The following is a 21129-nucleotide window of genomic DNA, read 5'->3' on the forward strand; positions in this document are numbered from 1 at the left end:
GAACTTTCAGATATATATGGAAAAGTGAGAGAGCATAAACGCCATTCTAGGTCCTACCAAGAGTTCGTCTAGCCGAGCACGTTTTTCTGTCAACTGCCAGCAGCAGATTTCAGGGAAAAAAATGCAACAAGTGGGATTCACCTCACTGGCTAGCATACATGGTGTTGACTTAGGGGTGCTGTTCGTAAGTAAAATGACACAAAGATAGATCTTTCATTCCTGTGGCTTTTTCTGTGTTCTCTTTTTTCTCATCTTATGTGGAAGCCTGAGCACAGCTGCAGCTGGTTACCCAAGACCTTAGAGAGTAGGAGCTGCATTCTCTGACCCTGTGTAAGCCCTGCAGAGTACTGGGAAAGCTCTGTGATACTGCATTGAAACAAGATTGAAATTTCTGAAAATTAACTTACTAAGTCTGAGGCATGCCTTGCACTGTGACCTCTGAATAACAAACACTACAAAATGTTAGAGAGTAGTTTTGTCTATGAATTACTCAATCGATTGCCAGCTGCTGGGAACATCTAGATTTCAGAAGACTGTTGTTCAAACTGCAGGTTAGGATTTCCGTTTTTCAGCATTCACTAGCAATGAAATAAATGAGAAAAACCCTTCAGTGCCAGAATCAGAGACCTCTGATTTGTGAGCCTGGAGCTGAATATCATCAGAAGGCTCATCAGATCTCATGTAACTCAAGCATATGTTTCATTTTTCTTTCAGGAAAGATCCAATAGGTCAAGGACTGACTTGTGGAAGTGTAAGAGAAAATGCCAGAAGTGAATTAATTCCAGTGTACCTTTGGAAGAGGCAATAGTAGAGGGCAGAAAACTGCTCCCATTTCAAGATCTAGCATAACATCACTAACTCCCATTGCAGGAGCAGTTGGTTAGTTGGAGTGCGGGAGTGCTCAAGTATAGGAACAACCTGCAGCTGGGAAAAGGGACGGATTTGGGGGTTTGTGAAGTTTCTTTCCAGTCTGACTTCAATTTCTTGTTTTGTTTTTGTTCTCGTTTTCAGGGGAGAGGAACAAAACACTATGGCCTGATTGTGGTTGGCCATTCCCTAGGGGCTGGCACAGCTGCCATCCTGTCCTTCCTCTTGCGTCCGCAGTACCCATCACTGAAGTGCTTTGCTTATTCTCCCCCTGGTGGGCTGCTGAGGTAGGTGTTGGGTCAGGAGGTCTGGTGGCAGAGAGGGGGTGTGTAGCTGAAGTGGCATCAGATTCTGGTTGTGATGTTCTGACGACCAGTAAAAGATAGTCTGTGCCCTGAGAAGCAGGCAAGAAAAAGTGTAGTAACAGTTGATGAGAGCTGAGGCTTGTGGGCAGCTTTTTTCTGTATTAGAATTTGAAGTTTAGGTTCCAGTGGCAGGTGGCCACTCCCAAGTATTCAGGTTTATGACTTTGTTGTGTGCTTCTGTAGCTCTGATTTAACTCTGCTTAGTGGGAAACACAAGTTGGGTGGACAGGGTGAAATTTCATCCCTTATTGTCTGTGCAGTGCCGGTGTGTTCTCTCCCCATCTTCTGCCAATAGGTGTCCAGAATGGGAGATGTTTGACCAGATGCAGGTGTCTGTATCAGATCTAGTTGTCAGGATTCCTTTTGCAAGTGACAAAGAAATTGGCACTTGAAAGCACCTGTGGATTAGAAGCTTCCTGTGGTGGTTACTGCATCATGTTCCAGGAGTGGCCAAGGGATTTTAATCATCCTGCTAATGAATCTGGACATTAGCATGCCTTGTTGTGATAATACTGCTTAGTCATTTCTGGCTATAGAGACATTGCTTTGTAGAACTGTTTTCCTGGGAGTTTCCATAGCTTTTTGCTTAGAGCTTCCCCTCCCAAGATCCCCTGATAAAGCATAGGCCAAGCTGTACCCCTTCAACTGATTCTGAGCTCAGGGTGCCTTGAGCACAAGGTTCAAGGTGCTTCTGTCTGCCACACCTTTCTTGTGATCTGCATTGTGCCCACAATCATCTCTGGGTGAAAGGTGCTGGCCTCCATCACTGGTGGCTGTTTCATAAGCGAGGTCTCTAGAAGGCAGCTGGTTGCAGAACAAGGTCATAGGGTGGAAGCCTCAATTCCCTCTTGTCTTGGTGCTTAGGTTACTGCAGGAGGTGACTATCTTAGTTCTGTGATGGCTTTTTAGTCTCAGAGGCATGAAATACCTGCTTCCATAGTCTCCTGCCATTCCCAAAGGATAGGAGAAGTGGTAGGAGGTGCTGAGTGTAGAGTACTTCCTTATCCCAGTCTATTTGGAGCCATGTGCAGGTAAGGAAGAAGGAGTTGCTCTATTTGAGCTGCACCCTTACAGAGTAACGTTGCTTGGGGCATGAGATGTGTGTATCAGGCTCATCTTAGTGTGCAAGTTCTAAGGACCTTGAGCAGCTTGCACTGTGTGTTTATGATGCCTGTTCATTGTCTAGTAACCTCTCAGACACCAGTGGCAAATTGGAATGAACTGCAGTTTGCTGCTAGTGAAACCCTGTTTGCTTCTTCTTGGTCCTGTTTCTCTTCCAGTGAGGATGCCATGGAATATTCAAAAGAGTTTGTGACTGCAGTCGTGCTTGGCAAAGATCTAGTGCCCAGGCAAGTTGAGAAGAGTCCGAATTCCTTGATGAGTATCTGCTGCTCTGTACCAGTCACCTATTTCCAGTCAGAAACACCCAGATCATACCTGTCTTGTTTCCTCATTTACCTGTCCGTGTCTGCTTCTCACTTGTCCTCCTGGTTACCTGCACCTTTTACCTGGACACCTACATTGGTGTTTTATATACCTTTTTATAGGCATATCCCTCTCCATCTCTCAGTCGCCTGTATGAAATAAAAAGGTGAATATCCAGCCTCTGTGATTATACTCATGGTCGTACCTGACATGCCAGTGCCATCTTCGTGATTGTCTGTGTTATCTCAGTCCTCTTCACTCTGAGCTAGATGTGCTCTCATCACATTTTGTAGTGCTGCCTATCATCTCACACCTCTGAACCAGCTCCCCCATTCCTTGTCTTGGCATTCCTCACTGCTTGTCATCTCCTGTGACACATTCTGCTGAGCAGGGCAATGGGCTAGGAGTTTTATTTTAACTTTTAACCCGGGTTTTATTTTAACTTCTGCCCCATTGTGTGACCTTAGACAATTTTCATCTGTACAGTATCAGGTATGTAGAGTTAGTGTAGGAAGAGTACTGTGATGTTCTCTATATCATAGAATCACAGAATGCCCTGGGTTGCAAAGGACCACAAAGATCATCTAGTTCCACCCCCCTGCTGTGTGCAGGGTCGCCAACCACCAGACCAGGCTGCCCAGAGCCACATCCAGCCTGGCCTTGAATGCCTGCAGGGATGGGGCATCCACAGCCTCCTTGGGCAACCTGTTCCAGTGCCTTCTGTTAAGCTGTAAAAGAGAATCTTGTATATTCTATAATGTTTTATGTTGTCATATAGCTCTGTGCTATCTTTCTGGATTTATCTGTTCTGTGGCATTCTATACTTGAACTGTTTCGTGTCTCCTTGTTTTCTCTGATTGCTCCACCACCCTCATCTGTTCACTGACTTCTTATATCTATGTTTACTGCTCTGATTCTGTTATTGCATTTCACACTTGTTTGTTGTTACAGTGGCTTCCTGTCGCATTTTACCCTGGTTACTGGTCCCAGCTGATGGCACAACTCACCTCTGAAGTGATCTGCATTACTGTTGCATTCTTGTTTCTTTTGTAGCATAGTTTCTTATTGTTCTGCACTATATGTCTCTGCTGTCCTGCTCCCTGTCTGCTGTTCCCTGCGCAGCTGTTATAAGCACATCTTCCTCTCTTTCCAGAATTGGTCTCTCTCAGCTGGAGGGATTTCGCAGGCAGCTTCTGGATGTTCTTCAGAGAAGTAACAAACCAAAGGTGAGAATGAGGATGAGCAGATTCTCGAAGGCAAGTGTCTGAGCAGTGATGATAAAGTTTCACTGTCACACAGCAATACTGCAGGCTTCTCCTGACTCCCAGATCTCCTCAGATCCACCATCACTGTTGTTTAGGTAAACAGAGGGATGATGGAAGCAGCTGGAGAGGACAGGGCTGAGAGAAACACTCTGCTTGCAGGCTGGCTTGTAACTCTATGGCAATTCTGGCTCATGTGCTGGGGGTTCATCATCACATGTCTAAAAAAACTGAGAAGGAAGTTTTGTCATCTGAGCCTGTTTGGAAGTCTGTGTTGCAGCTGTAGCTTTTTCTGGCCAGTAAGAAGTGATTGGTATCAGGCTGGGAAGTGCAGCATCTGTCTGCTTGTAGGCACTGTTTTGTGCTCTCCAGGTGGTGCTGTTCCAGGGTAAGTGGCCTGTTAATGTTTTAGAGTTAAGAAACGTGCAAAATTGTTCTTCCCTGGGTTTCCTTACCATTACACTGAGGTGGAAAGACCATCAGATTTTAAAATTGTTTCTAAAATTCTAAGATGTTAGAGAGATAATATCTGTAGGGTAAAAAACTGAGCGGATGTTGTTTCTTGGTAGAATTCTGTTTTGCTGTTGTTTCAGTAAACTTTTGACTTTTAGGTTTGGGTTTTTTTAGTGCGTAAATAAAAGCATAAGGGGAATTTTTGTTTGCTTAAGTACCTTTTCTTCTCTCCATGCATTAAAAATTCAGATTCTCTTTACCTTGTTTGTCCTTGAAGATGTCCCATTGGTGGACAAAGATGTGCTTGTTCTAGATCCCTGACTCTGCAAAAACATCCACAGCAAGATTTTGCTACTTTTAAGGTTAAAATAAGGAAAGGAAAGAAGTGCAGGATTATTTCTCCTAAGGTTCAAACAGCAGGGACACAAACTCTGTTTTTTTTCCCCTCCTTTCTAGCATTAAGTACTCAGTTCAAGTAAACCTATCGACAGTACATTGTGAGACAGCTCTGCTTTTCTAATCTTTTGCTCTTCTCCATATTCTCCCACCATTCCGTGGTGTTGGACAGTGGCGGATCATTGTGGGTGCTACCAAGTGCATACCCAAGTCAGAGCTTCCTGAAGAGGCTGAGGAGAACTCGGTAACGAGCAACCGCCTCTGGACCCACCCCAGTGATCTGACCATCGCCCTGTCTGCCAGCACACCGCTCTACCCACCTGGCCGCATCATCCATGTGGTGCACAATCATCCCGCAGAGCAGTGCTGGTGAGTTCCAACAGAACATAAATTCCCAGGAGAGCAATCCATCTGTGAAGGAAGTGGCTTTTTTCACTGCCTTACGGTGGCAGTGATTGCAGTGTGAGGGTAGAAAGATACTCATGTCACTATGCAGTGCTTTAGAAGAATGTGTACCTAATATCTCCTCCTTCTGTTTTTCCTCCTGTTGTTTTTTTCTGTCTCTGTAACCTGCTGTTTTGCATGCCAAAACACTGGCTTGCTCTTCCGTCCCCTGCTCCTTGTTTTCTCCTCTGGATCCCAACTCCTTTTTTTAGTTGCTGTGAGCAAGAGGATCCCACTTACTTTGCTATCTGGGGTGACAATAAGGCATTTAATGAAGTGATCATCTCACCAGCAATGTTGCACGAACACCTCCCATATGTGGTCATGGAAGGGCTCAACAAGGTAATATTGAGAATTGGGGTCTGAGGGTGGGGAAGCGTGATACAGTGGACTGAGCTTGAATGCAAGGGAGGCCTGGGTTTGGGCAGCAAAAGCGTGGCATTGTGAGGTGAGCTGTAGGCACAATATCTACAGAGCCAAAACTCTGTGTGTATTGGAGAGTCAGGGATACTCTGGGTGGGATTTGGGCTTATTAATTCTCACTGCAAGAGCACTTCTGTGCCCTTACATGAGGTATTAACGTGAGGTTGGGTGGTGTGTGGTTTGTCCTCTCAAAGCTGGCTGTTACAGCTTACAGTTCAGGTGAAATGTTGTGAGCTGTGACAGCACTGGATGTCCATGCGTGCAGCTGCACAGGGTAGTTCATAAGTGTTGCTGCAGCCCCTGTTAGCCTGTGGAGTGTCTGAGTTTGTGTAGTGGTTGTGGAATGGGTCTCTGCCTCTAAATGACGATTTGTAGCCATGCAGCTCTACCTTGAGTTTTAGCCAAATCTACTGTGCTGTTCTGGTCTGAAAGCTGTTCCTGACAGCATCTTTGGTAATCTCCCCTCTCCTGGATTCCCAGGGACATCCTGACAGGGTAGACTGCCAAAATATGTTCATTTAAACCTTTATGTCAAGATCTTTCCATGTGCTTGTGGAAAGCATTGGTAAGAAACACAGTGGCAAAACCAGCAGTTGAGAAGTTCTGAGCTGAGAAGAGTGAAGCTGCTGCCTCTGCTGAAGCACTGCTGTTCCTCTGCTTGCCTTGCATAGGTCTTAGAGAATTACAACAAGGGGAAAACAGCCTTACTTTCTGCAGCGAAAGTGATGGTGAGCCCTACAGAAGTGGATCTCACTCCAGAGTTGATCTTCCAGAGCCAGCCCTTGCCTAGTGGACCCTCTGTGCAGATTGGAACTGGAGCCCTAACAGCAGACAGAAGGAACAGCAGTACAAAGTAAGAATTACATCTTGGATTTCATTGGAGGGCTGTTGGCATGGGGTGTGGATCCTCTCTTGGGGCATTGTGATCAGTAGTATAGATCCAAGGACTGCCTGTATGACACTTCTAATTAATGTGACACAAGACATGATGAATCCAGGAGAAAAAAAAAAGATCCCTTGTGTAGCTCAAGAATCTGTGAGTGCAGCAGGATCAGGAAAACCTAGGAGTTGAAAATATGGAAGGTTCCTTTTCTTATCCAGACAAGTAGGCTTTTCCCTGGAAGCAGAAAAGCAAAGCTTGCAGTCTTGCAGCCAAATCTGTGTGTGAATGATGTGGCCAAAGATAGCCCATGGCACTGATTCTCAAAAGCTGTGAAGCGGTGACAGCCATAAGCTTACAGCACACAGACAGACATGTGAAGTTACTTTATGTAAAGTGACTTGCATAATTCTATAAACTGGAGAATCTGGGAATATGGATATGGTTGGGCAGGGTTACAGAACAACTATCAAAGCAATGTAACGTGAGGAAAGAGCAGCTGGTGTCCTGTTTGGCTCTCGGGAAGTTCGCTCTGGTGGAAAGCAGGCAGAGGAAAAGTCATGTTCTAAGTGCTGGAAGCATTCCTGTAGGGAGTGGGTTTTTTTTATTGTCCCTGGCTATTGGATACTGGCATTGTTATTCTGTCAAGGGCCAAAAGGTTCATCTAGGAGGTATACAAAGGATTGGTTTGAGTAAGACTTCCATCTTATAGAATACATAAACTGCTTCCTATCCAGGAAAAAATGACAGGGAGACTCCCTGCTGGTTTTCAGGTAGCAACTGAGGTTTTGCAGGAGAGCACAGGTTTGTCTTTTTGGTTTCTTTCCGTGCACATTTTTTGTGTTTGAGACTTATTTCAAAATAGAACATATGACTTCCACCACAGCATTGCATTATAGAAGGCAAACCTGCAGACCAAATAGGAAAGTGAGAAGATGAGAGGGAAGGTAGTTTGTACTTGAAGATGGGAGGCACAATGAAAACAGAAAAACATTGTAAGAGGCATTTCTACCACTTCTGTAATCCAATAAAGCTTTTTTTCTTTTTTTTTTTTTTTGTAATACATACAAGCTGTTGTACCATTGATGATTTTATAAAGTGGAAACTGTTCTGCTTATATTCTTGTAGTTGATTCCTGTAAATATTCTTGTTCTACCCCCTGCCTCCATAAGAAGGTGGAGGTGCAGAATAAGCTCAAGATAAGATTTCCTTTGCAAGGGAAGGACTTCTAGAACAGAGATCTCAGGTAGAGACCCAACAAGAAGCTGTGTGCACCTGGGTGAGGTGCTTTGAGTGATGCATGGCTGAGCCTCTGTGAAGTAGCACAAGTGAAATGTGAATTTTAAAAAAAGTAAAAAATGTCAGCAAATGATAGAAAAATGTTAAGGCTTTTGTTGCAGCGAGAGTGGCCAGAGACAGCAAAGGAGAGCTGAGATAGCTGAGTGGAAGAGGAGGCAGCAGCAGCTTGTGATGAAGACAGAAAGACAGAAAACGTGTAGGTCAAACAGCAGGGACAGGAGTGATGACTTCTGTCAGAGCAGACCGACTGCTTCCTTTAGAGGTGAGTGAAGGCAGAGTGGGAATCCTGAAGTACTGTTCTGAAGGGAATGGAGAAGAGGGCAGAGAGGTTTGTGGCAGTTGTTAAGGGAGGCAGAGTTCTAGCCAGATTAACTAAAGGTCAGAGCTAGTTTACTGCCTCAGACTTTCTCCTGGAGTTCTTGAAATCTCTTCTCAGAACATTACTGCTCCTGAAGATAAAAAATGCAATAGTGCATTGCTCTGGTTAGATCAGCGACACGTGACCTCAGTGTGCATGAGGGAGTCTGTGCCTCAGGTTTGGTTTTGTGGCTGTTCTGGCAGCTTGTGGTTCTGAGGAGTGAAGCAGCCTCACGTTCTCTGCTTGTCGTTGCAGGAGCAAGTCCCATTCTGAAATCAGCTTGGAGGGGTTTTATGAGACAAAGCCACTTTCTCCTGTGCAGAAAGACCCTGTGGAGCTTCTTCTCCTGGACACAAAGGAACGTCTGTCTGTGGAGCTGCAGGACCGCCGTGCCCCTCTGGCGACCATGGAGAGCCTCTCTGACAACGAATCCATCTACAGCTTCGATTCGAGGCGCTCCTCTGGTTTTCGGAGCATCCGAGGCTCCCCCAGCCTCCACGCTGTCATGGAGAAGGATGAGATGCACTGCTTTTATATAGACCCCGCTATCCCTGAGGAGAACCCCTCCCTCAGCTCTCGGACAGAGCTGCTGGCTGCTGATAGCCTCTCCAAGCACTCCCAGGAGACTCAGGCTCCCGACAACGCACTCAACAGCGGTGGCACCACCCCTCAGCGGCGCTGCAGTGAGGAAGGGGCCAGCAGCGAGGGGGACCGCGTTTCCTTAGCCCCTCGTGAGGAGCTGTCCCTCCAGAATGGACGGCTCACCGATGTCCCCAGTCCGCAGGTGCTGGAATTTGCTGAGTTCATAGACAGCCTCTTTAATTTGGATAGCAAAAGCAGCTCTTTCCAGGACATCTACTGCATGATGGTATCAGATAGCTCCAGTGACTTTGTGGAGATGCCCAAGTCTGTTAGTGATCAGGAGATCCTGATGAGAGCACAGTATGAACCCAACTTAGTCCCAAAGCCCCCGAGGTTGTTTGCAGGCTCAACAGATCCTTCGTCGGGCATCTCTGTCTCACCTTCCTTCCCCCTTAGTTCATCTGGAGAGCTCATGGACATCACTCCCACAGGCGTGAGCAGCCAGGAGTGCTTGGCCACTGACAAAATCCGGACTTCCACCCCCACTGGGCACGTAACCAGCCCTGCCAAGCAGGAGGACCTCATGATTTCGGCCCTCTAGTGCAGGGTAAAGGGGTGCGGCTCTGAGAGCTGATCCCATAGGCTGAGTGCTGGGATAATACTCGGAGAGGAGGTGGTCGTCAGGCAGTTGGAATTGGTGGAGACAGCTGGAAACATTCCTTCTGGGGTGACACGGTGGTGGCACGCCGTCTGGAGGATGGATTGTGCTCGAGTACCATGCTTATTGCTGGGAGAAGCATTGCCTCACAAGGCCTGCTACACTGAGAGGGTCTGAGTCACTAAAGGTAGATGCAAGTTCCCTACCTCAGCCTGTCTCATTCCATGTAAGAGGCAGATTCCTTGCCCCAGGGCACCTGCTGAGTTTGGGAGTGAGATACCCTGCTCCAGGGAATTCTCAAGGGCAAAGGGGTAGAAGTTTGAGAGTTGGATAGACAGAAGCAAGGGGGGCAGGCCAGATTCCTGCCTCTCCCCTCCCTTGGTAACATTTCAGTGGTTTTGGAAATGAACGGATTGAGACTTTGGGCCCTGTTGCACTACCATGTCAGATCTGGCCCAAGATCCAATTCGTCACACTTCCATGGGGATTGCCTTCCTGGGACACTCTCCTCTTTTAAAGCCATTGGGGCTGTATTCTCCCCAAATGCAGTCTCCCCTTCCCTGGCCAGGTGCAGCAAGAATTGGGCTGGCACTGTATTATCTCTCCCCTGAGTACTTCTGTGTTCAATGACTGCCAGGCTGCTCCTGAGAGGAACGGAAACTGCTCTGAAAAGCCCAAAGCCCTCTGCCATGTCTCTCCTTCACCAGAAAAGGTTCTCCTGGACATCACCGTCATCACTCGGTGGCCTGGACTGCTCTGAGCTGGCGATGCTTCTGCAGGACTGACAGCATTCTCATCTCAGAGCTGCACGGATGGATCGACTTAAAGATTCACATGGCTCGTCGACACCCAGCGTTGCTTCCTAGGCACTCTAGGATCCCCTCCTGGACCCTGCCAGGTCCTCATGCTACCCATATGCAGTCATCACAGATCAGTGCCAGCCGCTGTCATTGAGAGTTCAGGGAAAAGATGAACTTTTACTAAGTATTGGAACCTCTTGTATGTTTACAAAGCTGCTGAGCTTTCGGAAAGTATTTATTAAGCAAACAGGGAGGCTCTCTCTAGGCAAAAAGTATATTCGTTCTCTCCTCCCTGCGCCATTCCCTCTGGAGGCTGAGGGGAGAGAGGGTAAACAGGTATGCTCACAAATCTCCTGCTTTAGAAGCAGGGTGGAGTGATGGGGGGGCGTTTGGCTCTGAGTCTGGGGGGAGCTGAGTCTCTCGCCCGTTCTCCCTGATGCACAATGTGTGACAAAGCTCAACCAAGTCATTAGTGGGAGTACCTAGTGCTGCTGTGCAGAGCCTCCATGCCCAGAGGAGCCTGCTGGAGCTACCCAAGTAGGGTATCTCCATGGTTTGAAGCAGGAAAGAAATTACCAATCTAGAAAGTTGAACATACTGTGACCTTGTGCAGTCCTTTAACTAACAGAATGTTTTCAGCGGAGTTACCAATGCAGTCTCATTGGAGCTGTGTCCTCCCTCACTGGAAAAGAAATTCCTCTTCTAACTTCCTTCTAACACTAGGGATGTGACTCCCTCCTCCTTAGCTGTGGTATTACCAATGTAGGAAGATGCTGCGCTTCCCAGGAGCTTGGTTTGCAACAGTTCCTGGGCTCCTGTGTTCCCTTAGGCTCTGGCTGTGCTCACCAGCAGCCCTGGTCATGGCTCAGGACTGTGCTGCCCTGGATGCAGCACAGGGAGCACAGCGGTGTCAAATACTGTCACATCAGAGCAGGAGCACTTTATAGCTGCTGTGTGTTGATGTCAGTAACTTCAGGTGCACAGAAATGAACTGGACTTTGTCCAAGTGCTGCTCTCCTGCTCCATTTCGTGTAGGATTCTGTATCCCCCTGCTCTTTAAAAATTACAGGGCCCTTAGAAATGCAGGGCTTTTGTTCAAATGGGCAGTAAAATGTTGTCCCTGTGCGTTAGATCCCAGAGGGGACCTTTTCTATACAGTCTTGATTTGGTGGGAAGAACCCCTCTGAATTAGCTGTAATCTGTAAAAGATAAAAAAAACACTTTGTTCCGAGCAACAAGTTGTTTGTTTTGCTAGTCCTTCAGAACACAGAAGTGTTCCCCTTGCTGGGAGGTGATGGCTCAGGAGCTCATACAGACAGCTGTGTAAGTGCCATCAGATCATCCACCATTGCAGACCACAGGGGAAGGCTGACTTGTGCAGGTAGTCAAGAAGCACTGCAAGGGTGATGTCCAGAAATGGGCACATGGGTAGCTGTGAGGGGAAAGGGAGCTGAAGCACAGGGAGCCTGAGGCTAGCAGGCTAGCTCACCTCCTGGTGCAGACTGCTGCCATGCACATACAGTGGGGAAAGGACTTTGCTTCTGCCTTTAGTTGTTGGCAGAAAGTGGGTAGTAAAAACACTTAGCACTTCGGCAGAGCTTTATATCTGCAAAGCACTTTACAAACATGAAGAAAAGAATCACCTCTGTCCCTGGCAGCGAGCTATTAGGAGATGTCTCTTTGAGACTGGGTGGAACTACTGGTGCCCTATCTGAGGGATGGTGAGGAGATGATGCAAGCTGAGAAAGGTGGATAACTTCCCTCTTAAGAACAAGTTGTTTCACTAGTGACCCGATGCTGAACGGCTCACAGTATTGCACTAGAAAGTCACTTCTGACCTGGATACCTCCCATATGTCCTGGAAAACAATCATGGTGTGACTGTTTCGTTCTCTGTGCCATTGGAACTGTGTCCTTAGGGAATGGGATGACCTTGCCCTGACCAGCTGTAGCAGGAGACAGCCTGGCATGCTGCATTTTTTTTTTTTTTTGCTCTGTGCTCTGTGATTATTGGGCTTCTCTGAAAAGCCTGGAAATGCCTCACATTTGTGACCTGGCCTTGCCATAGACCAAGTCAAGGAGCAAAAGAGCCCTTCTGGTTAACGTTCTGACTGTATTGCATTATGGGTGATTCCTGTTTTTCCATTGCTCTGTTGACAAACAGATCTGTTCCCAGTCCTCACGAAAAGTCCTCACTGAGTAAATCCACATTCTTTGCATTATTCCTGCTTTCAGTGTCTGAGTGTCTTCATTCTTATCACTGCCATGCTGCAGGAGCCTCTGGACAGGCTGGTCTCCTGTTCTGTCCTGGCAAAGTTGCAGACACATCCTAAATCTGTAGCTACATCACTCATACGTACTGCATACTATTCTTGCTTTCTCTGCCCTCGCTCTGCTCTGACACACAGCTGTCTTTGGAAACTTGAAGCTGCTTCTGATTTCTTAATCTCTCAGCTTCTGGGTCCTGCCCTTAAGCTTTGTGCCTCTTGGAGTTTGTGCCTTCCACTGATGTTTCAGTGGGATGTCCCACTGCGTGTGGAGGCAGTGCTGGGAGAGCGGTTCGTGGTGCAATAGCACATCCTCAAATCTTCTGTCAGATTTGCTGGTGCAGGTGTGAAGCTAAGACCACTAATGTCCAGCCCTGGAACATCCCCTGCCCCTGTCCTGAAGGTGTTCACAGGATGCAAGGTATTTGTCATCTGTTTTTACAGCCACAGGCTGCCCTCCAACCCATGGAAGTGAGTTGAAGGAGGCCTCTTTGATAATATTACAGCGAGTTTTGATAATCGAGCCCTTTGCACGTAGTGCTGGCTGAATTAGGAGGCTCTTCTGCGTGAATAGCAATTGCTCTTATTGTTTTAATCACAGCAGTACCAACAAAGCAAGGTCCTGCTGTGCGAGTATGCAGAAGTGCTAAACAGAAAGGCAGCTCTTCCCCAGAGCCTCACATTATGCCCTGTCCTCCACAGAGCTTCACGTGCGTTTTCTGTAGAGCTGATGTTCCCTCATCTCTGTGCTCCCTATTCCTGTTGCCAGGAGCTACCTCATTTCTTGGTTACCATCTCAGGATGATGGGGTGTCTTTGTGTGCATCCTGGGTAGCATTACCTAAAAAGCTGTCCCTGCAGATCTTGAGGTGACCCAAAACACAGGTGAATGGGATTCCTGATGCTGTGCATCATCCCTGGATTCCTGTCTTGCTGCACTTCTGTGGCAGATAAAGCTATCAAGAAAGGTCAAAGTACTTTTGACACCAGGAGGCTTGGCAGATGCATCTCGGCATCTGTGGCTTTTGCTTACCTGGTTTTTGATCAATATTTTCAGTGTTCATTCATAATTTCTGCAACCTTAAGAACTGTTCAAACCACACAGGAGTTTTCTGAGATGTTTTGCTTGCTACAGAGGACTGAGGTGGCAAAGCTAGTAGTGAGCATAGACATATAAATCCAGTGATCCCTGCTTATTTGCTTTTAGGATGTTGTTAGCTGAAGATCCCAAGCAGGAGCAGGACTGAACTGCTGCTGTCAGTGGACAAGGGCACCTGGAGGGGAAGAGCACCGAGGTTATGTGTTCCTTGGGGACTGTGTGCTCCTCGGAGATTCTCCTGCTATGGCAATCTCTCTTGGCACATGGTCTCCAGCAGAGGAAACAGAACACAGCTGTTCTGTGTGAAGCCCACGGAACTGGGTGAACATGGTACTGCTTGGGTTATTTGACTTTACCAGGTGTCTTTTTGATTTGTCGTTGCTCCAGGTTCAGTGATCCCAGCCTCAACGTGCTCTAAAGCTTCTTGTTTTTGATTAATACTGCTTCCCTCTTTTAGTCCCTGCTGCAGCCTGTTTTCAGGCTGGCTGATGAGATCTGTGCTGTTGATTTGTAAAATACTTCTTTTTCATATATTCTTTATGCACTTACCTCCTATTAATTGCTGCCAAATTGTGCGTGCCAGCATGTTTAGAGCTTTCCTTTCACAGCTGTTTCCCTACGGGGAGGACTGGGATAAGGCAGCTCAGTCTTTACCAGCCCCAAATCCACATTTTTTTTGTCCCTTGTCATTGTATTGGCACCCTGCTGCTTGCCCCTTTCCTAGTATCCAAACAGGATGCACGTTACCCTGTCTATGCAAGCAGTGCCTGGGTTCCTCTATGTGTTTTACAATTGAATAAATGTGTGTCTAGGTACAGAGAAACTTGCTGGGGTGTCTTTATCTGAGTTTATCTAGTGAGCTACAAGCTCCTGCTTGCTTCTGCTGGGTGTCATGTGCACACATGAGTGCTGCACACATTCACCAGTGCTGGCCATATCAAAATCTCCCAAGGACATTTAAGATCACTTCTAGCCCCAACAAACCCATCAGCTTTGCCATTTGCTTAATTACAGAATGATATAATTGGGTTGGAAGGGATCTTAAAGAACATCTAGTTCAGCCCTCTTGGTGAGGGAGCTTAAAAGCTCTTCCAGCTTTCCTCCCGTCTGTAGCATTGCACTTCTTTCTGCTTAGACAGTTGAAGTCTGAGATCCCCTCCATGCAGTCACTTGTTTCTGATCCCTTCTTCTCTTTCAGTTCACCCCACCAAATGTGGATTTTTGCCGAGCTGTTTTTTAACTATTCTGCTGCCAACAGAACTCCTCTGCGCTTTAGGAAGCCCGCAGATGAATTGTGTGATCCTCTTTCTAGTTGACAAAGCTTAGGGTGGGTAAATTTTTGTTGGCTGAATTCTTCCTTGGTAGCTCTAGAGAAGTAATACGTTAAAGAAGTACAAAGAGGTGGAAGGAAAATGAGTAGAATAGCTGACACTTTGAACCTAAAAGCTCACATTTAGAAGAGAGATTTGCTTCCTGGCAGGTGAGGTGTCAGTTTCAGAGCTGGATTTAGGCAAGAAGTGCATCTCTTGTGCCAAAGCTCCCCCTCATGGTGCTGCCGCATTGAGGAGGCTGTGCTCCATGTCGAAGGGGAAGTGTGAGAGGTGCCAGTGCTCAAGCAATACCCTTTCCCCCTTGCTAGATCAGGAGTGAGCAGTGTTCCCTCCCAGGGGCAGTCCGTGCCCCTGGGAGGCCTGCAGTTCCAGCTGAGAGTAGGGCCTTTGCTGCCCAGCCAAGTGAGTCTTACACCTGGGAGAGGGGCAGAGCCCAGAGCCAAAGCTGTTTCACTTGTAAGATGTTGTTAGGATGGAGAACTGTTTTACAGAGAAGGTCAGTAGCCTGCAGTCTGCTCTGCAGAGCAGCAGTGCTGCTGACTTGCTTGTGTGGCTGCCAAACTTCGACTCTTTTCTTCACCATCTCCCTACTGTATCTGTGCCTAGCACTTCCCTAGCCTTCACTCTTCGTGTAGCATGGGTGGATGCTGCCAGCCTCAGCTTTGCCTGCTGCAGGCATTGCACATTGGGTGTGTGAAACAGTTGAGGAGCAGTTCCTTGTAATTCATAGCACTTTGCACTCCTGAAAAGCACCAGGAAACTTACACTGCTGTCTACAAGCACTTAGCTATCTTCATGGTTGATTTTGCTTGTTTTCTTGTGCCTTCTGTTTTCCATTGGCTTGATGTCCTGCTTGGGGTCAGGCATCTGCCGGCTTCCTCTTCTGCTCTGCATGGTTTCTTCTCTGGCTGTATGAGTGGAGATGTGGCATGGCCAAGGACTGTGCTACAGGTACCCCTCTCTCTGGACTTGTCACGCTTCCCATTGTCCCCTGCACCCTCACATTGTCTCCAAGTGCCAACAGCAAAGCCTGACAAGCGACGTTTTCTTTTCCCCACACTGCCCTTAATCTGTGGCCCCTCAGTTCTGGATCCTCCTCTTGGGCAAAACAGGTGTTTCCTGTGCAGTAGGAGGGGAAGGTTTCTCAGCATTTCTTTCCTTTGGTTTATGTGACCTCAAGTGTGTTTGGAAGTTCCTCTAAGCTCTATCCACGGGTAAATCTCCTCTGCTCAAGATCTGACCCGTTTTTGCAAGGACTGATGCTGAAAGGGACATAACACGTTCTGAGCTGCCCCGTGCAGTTCTGATTTTACTGACGTTCCCAGGCTGGTTCTGGAACAGCCATCTCCCAGAGGTAAGTGTCTCTCTTTGGAGATCTGGGCATTTTTGCAGCTCTCATTGCTCTGTATGAGTCCTGACCTCATCACCTCATTCTGTGCTTTGTTTTTCATTTATGGAAGCTCCCCACCCACCCAGCACATCCGTACGATGAAGGGACCTTTATCTGGCTCCTTATTCCTGCAAAACCATTAAACACAGCAGCACAGAAACAAGCATCTTTCTTTTTTGAAATGGGGATCCTACTGCCTTGCTTCCCATCCCTTTGTGCAGTTCTGATGGCTCAGAGTCGGAGGTACCCGGTGCACGTGGCAATACCGAAGCAAGGTGTATTTGCTAGCTCACTGCCACACACATTTCTGGGGTTTTCTCTCCTTTATCAGCATCCCCATAGTGCTCACTGGCCGCTGTCTGCTGGCCCAGGGGCAGCTGCTGAACCTGCAGCTTCCTAGCTTTCCTCCGCAGGCACTGCAGCGCTGGAGGTGATGCCCAGATAACGGTCTCAAGCTCGTTCCTGTCTCAGCGATAAACCTCGCTTGTGTCAGCACGGCGCCTGCACTCATGGCGTGGTACCAGAGGGGCTCTTTACCCTCAAGCCCCCTCTGTTAGCTCAGCTGTTGCTGCGCTGTCGTGCTGCGATGGCCACTTCTTACACCTCTGCTCCATCTCAGCTGAACCAGAGGAGCCGTGGGAAGCTATTTCCCTTCTCCCCGTGTTGTTCAGTGCCAGCTGTGTTGCTGCAGTCCAGCTGCAGTCCAGCTGCGTGGCCTGTTTGTTGGTGGGGGCTCCACGCAGCGTGGCAGATGGTGATTTCTTTGCCTCCCCCTACCCTCTGTGTCAGCAGACGCCGATGCCTCTATGGAAAAAGTCACCTGTGTCACACCCTGTGACAGCTCATACTAGGGTGGCTATGAGTTTGCTCTTTGATCCCAGTTGCCTCTTTAGAGGTAATGCCTTTCATGCTTATGTGTAGAACGGCCCTTCTAGGGAGCTTTCTGCAGGACTCGGGGCACTTATGTATGCAGTCAGGGGGGAAAACAGCACAGGATCCTGTGTTCCCATGCTCAGCTGAGAGATCACTGCCTGTCCCAGCAATGCTGCCCTCTGGATCCCTGCTCCGAGCTGCCCCAGCATGAAGACTACAAGGAAACTAAAGCACTCTTCATGTGCCATTCTCACTTGACTTTTTGTACGTATGTATGAAAGTTCTAAACTAATATTGCTGTAAAGAAAGATACAGATTAATATAGCATATTATATAAAGATATATGTATATAATTTTTTTCCCTATATTGTATGGCACTGTATAAAATGAATGTCGAAGCATGACTGGTGTATGTGACTGTTCCCAAGCCTGACCAGGGGAATGACAGCTGTGATTTGCCTGAAGTTTTGTCCCAAAGGGTTGTGCATGAGTTTGGAAGCCTGCACTGTGCTCTCTCATTGCAGTGGGTCGTGGTGTGAGGTGCTGCATCACTGTGGCTGCCTGGGGAACAATCCCAGTGCTGGTCTCCTTGCCAGCTCTGTCCCTTTTGGATCTCAGCCTTCAGTGCAATGGGAGAAACATCCCTACAGAGCAAAGGACACTGCTTTGTGTAGGTTTGTCAGGCAGGATATGAATGCCTGGTGCTGTTTATGGATGAATAATGCCGTAACCATGAATATTCTGGATGGAGGAAAGCAATAGAGGAGGAAGGAGAAATGAGGGAAGCTGGGGGAGCAGGGTCAGGACAGGAGCAGGAGCTTTCTGAGCAGCACTAGGAACGCAGGCTGGAAAAGGAATGCCTGGAAGAAAATAATGCTGTTAATCACTGCACGGAATAGTTTCTGGGGTTGTTCCTGCAGAGACTGAGTACTGTTAGGGAGTTAAGAGTTGAGGGGTGGCTGAACTACTGAGTTCCTATAAAAATGCCCGTAAAAAGTGCTGGTATGTTTAAATGCCTGCCTGACGCTTTGTTTTGTTTTGTTTTGTTTTCCTACCCATAAGTATCAGCTAGTCTCATAAAAAGATATTACTTCTATAAACACTTCCTCTCTCAGAGAGAGAAAACCATTAAACTCTGGATCCTACCCTTGTGTAAACACAAAATAATCCATGCTGTGGAGGGACTGTTCCAATACAGTTGCTAAGGAGGAAGCTTATGAATGCAATCCCAGCAGGCACTGTGGATGTCGCTTTGAGACCTGTTTCACTGTTGAAAGCCCTAGCAGGGATGGAGCTGCTATTCCCAAGACCACCCTCTGGCTATTTGGTACGACGGTGGCTACAGGAGGGATTTAGCAAGGAAAGTTTTTCAGCTCCTTGGCCATAAAGTGCCACAGCAGAGGGTGCTGTGCTTGTGCTGGCAGTGCTGCAGGCACCCTCAGGGCTGGAGTAGTGCTGCCTGCCTGCTCCTAGGGCTCGCTGCACAGCTGGCCATACAAACAGCCATGCTGCTGGAAGATCTCGAGCTGTGCTGGGTGAAGCTTGAGATGCGAGTGCAGCAGGAGCTCCTTTTCTGCCTGCTCAGCAGGCTTCTTGTGCTTCTGCTCGTGGCCGTCCTGAACCCAGCACTGCTGGCTCCGGTGCTGCTGCCTGCAGCCATGAAAGCTCCCCCAGAATGCGTGTCCCTCGCTGGCGACCTTCCTTTATCCTTTTAATCAATGGTGGTGTTCTCTCCATCTTGGGAACAAACCTCTCGTAGTTAATGGATAACCAGGGAGAGATTTATCAGCATCGTTCTCTTGCCAAGAGGAGATAACCGAGCAAGCCTGCAGTGCTCTGCTTCCGCCTGCAGCAGCTGCCTTGGGTGTGGATGGGGCATCCAACAAGGGCAAGCCCGCATCCTCCGCCGCCTCCCTGCCTGCTGTCTGATTCTGGAGGAGGTGCGCAGCCTCAGCACGGGGCTCTCAGAATAGAGAGGCTCGTGAGGATGCACCTTGCTTGATCCACCTGCACTGCCTTTGTGGTGTGCTGGTCCCACACCTGGGAGAGCAAGGTGCCCGTGGGATGCGTTCCTGTATGGCTGGCCGTTGTTGCTGAAATAAGCCAAGTAGGTCTCCTGCAGCTGTGTGTTCATGTGGGACATCTTGCCCCCAAAGCATTGGTACTGTGGTTGTCTTTCCACCTGGTTTTGCGGCTCTCCTGGGAATCGAGGCTCTTCACCAAGCATTTCTTCCATCCTTCGAGCCCCTTGGAGCCCCACTTTGTCTAGAAACTGGCAGGAGTTGCATAATGCGTGAGTGAGGGGCAGCCCAAGCAAGCAGAGTTTTGTTCAGGTGGCTGCACTGCTTTCATTCTGAAATGCCTTCGTTTGGCACAGCTGGCAGGAGGATCCCAGAAAAACCATGCTTGCTGAGGGGGGAGAAATTGCAGCAGCATTTGAGGCAAAGAGAAGTTGTAACGCAAAGCAGAAAGCTGTCGGGCAGCCTGGGGACCCACAAAGAGGAGAGAATGCAGCATCTGCAGGAGGATGAGGCTGTTCCCAGCAGGCAGGCAGGGAGCAATCTAGGATGTACCTTACACATCTGTGATAACCCTATCAGCAGTGTTGAAGCTGGCGTGGCCAATGACCCCAGAGTGAATGACTCTCCTTTGTACCGTGCTGATGAATATCCCAGCAGCATCTCCTCTGCTCCTGCTCACTTGTCACCACAAAGGGTCTGAGGTTTCGGAGACCAAAAACTCCCAGCTGTGTTTGAGAACACGGGGTGAGGGGTGGGGGGCACTGAGTTGTATTTTGGGTTTCAGCTGAACTTTGGAATTTAGTGCTGGAGGGAGCTAAAGCCGCACCTTCCATGAGTAATATCCTTCCACCCCCTCCTTGGCTTGTGCTGCCAACCAGCCCTGTGGCATAGAGAGAGCGGAGTGTGCAGAGAGGGTGAGCTGAGGGAAGGGAGAAAGGGGTTCTGCGTATCCCAGCGAAGGAGTGAGGGCTGCCCAGAGAAGCCAGGGCTGCCTCATCTGTGCGTGAGATGGCCAGGCTGGATGGGGCAGCCTGATCTGAGCCCTAAGGCAGGGGTTGAGGCTGGAGGGGCTTTGGGTCCCTTCCGACCCAATCAGTCCGTGGTCTTTAAAGACCTTTGGGGTCCCTTCCAACCCAACCGTTCTGTGATCTTTGACGTCCCTTTCATTAGCTCCAGGAATGAGACTGGGATGAGAGCAGTCATTCCCACACTCTTGAGTCCAGTGGGGTTGTTTGTTGGGGTCAGGAGCCTCAATTCTGGGCTCTATCACCTGTTGCAAGCCTTGGGCTCTACACTGAATGCAAATTTCCACAGAGCAAACATTTTGCTTCCTTCCCACGCAGCCCGTACCCAAAGCTGGTGGGGGGGGGTGTGAGGAACAAGGGCTGCGGGGCAGCAGAGAATAACAATTGTCTTAAGGGAAAGAGGCAGAGAGGAGAAAAAAAGGGCTGTTGAGCTCTTTCTTTCCATCCCTGAAATAATAGACCCATTACTGTCCCCAAACCTCAGCCCCCCTCCCCTCCCCGGAGAAGAATTGGTCACTGCACAGCTGTGCGAGCGAGAAAAATATATTTATATATATCAGAGAATCTGCCCTTCTGAATTGGTGCGCGGGGTCGGACAAAACCTCATTGTGCGCTTTATCTGCCCCGCACAGAATGGCCCCACAGTCTCGGGCTGGCAGGGGCTCGCCTTTCGGTGAACTGCGGTCGGATCGCTGTGACTTCCTTTAGATACCGTCCCGTTATGAGGGGGCGAGGGGGGAAAAGGCCAGAAAACACCGCCGACCCGCAAAACACCGCCGACCCGACCCTCGTCCTCCGCCCGCCGGGCCGCGGCGAGCATCGGCCGGGAACGCCGCGGAGCCGCGGGCCGCCGTACGGAGCGGGGCCGCCCCGCCGCGCTGCTTTCCGCGGCCGGCAGGGGGCGCCGTGCGGG

General features: G+C 48.6%; 1 protein-coding gene across 10 annotated transcripts in view; it reads left to right on the plus strand.

The window, feature by feature from the left end:
* Positions 1–17510, plus strand: part of DAGLA (diacylglycerol lipase alpha) — a 63461-nt gene extending 45951 nt beyond the window's left edge. For 9 of the 10 annotated variants that reach the window (XM_042881971.1, XM_042881968.1, XM_042881970.1 and 6 more), the window contains 7 exons: positions 1012–1154; positions 2513–2581; positions 3811–3913; positions 4941–5137; positions 5425–5554; positions 6307–6488; positions 8428–17510. In XM_042881971.1, the coding sequence (XP_042737905.1) occupies positions 1012–1154; positions 2513–2581; positions 3811–3913; positions 4941–5137; positions 5425–5554; positions 6307–6488; positions 8428–9355 (1752 nt within the window). In that variant the 3' untranslated portion in view covers positions 9356–17510. The remainder of the gene's footprint in view (positions 1–1011; positions 1155–2512; positions 2582–3810; positions 3914–4940; positions 5138–5424; positions 5555–6306; positions 6489–8427) is intronic. The other variant, XM_042881972.1, reaches the window with a different exon arrangement.
* Positions 17511–21129: the final 3619 nt, after the last annotated feature.

This window comes from Lagopus leucura, unplaced genomic scaffold, assembly GCF_019238085.1.
Source record: "Lagopus leucura isolate 7727_CA_CO unplaced genomic scaffold, USGS_WTPT01 Super-Scaffold_100033, whole genome shotgun sequence".
NCBI classification, from domain to species: domain Eukaryota; kingdom Metazoa; phylum Chordata; class Aves; order Galliformes; family Phasianidae; genus Lagopus; species Lagopus leucura.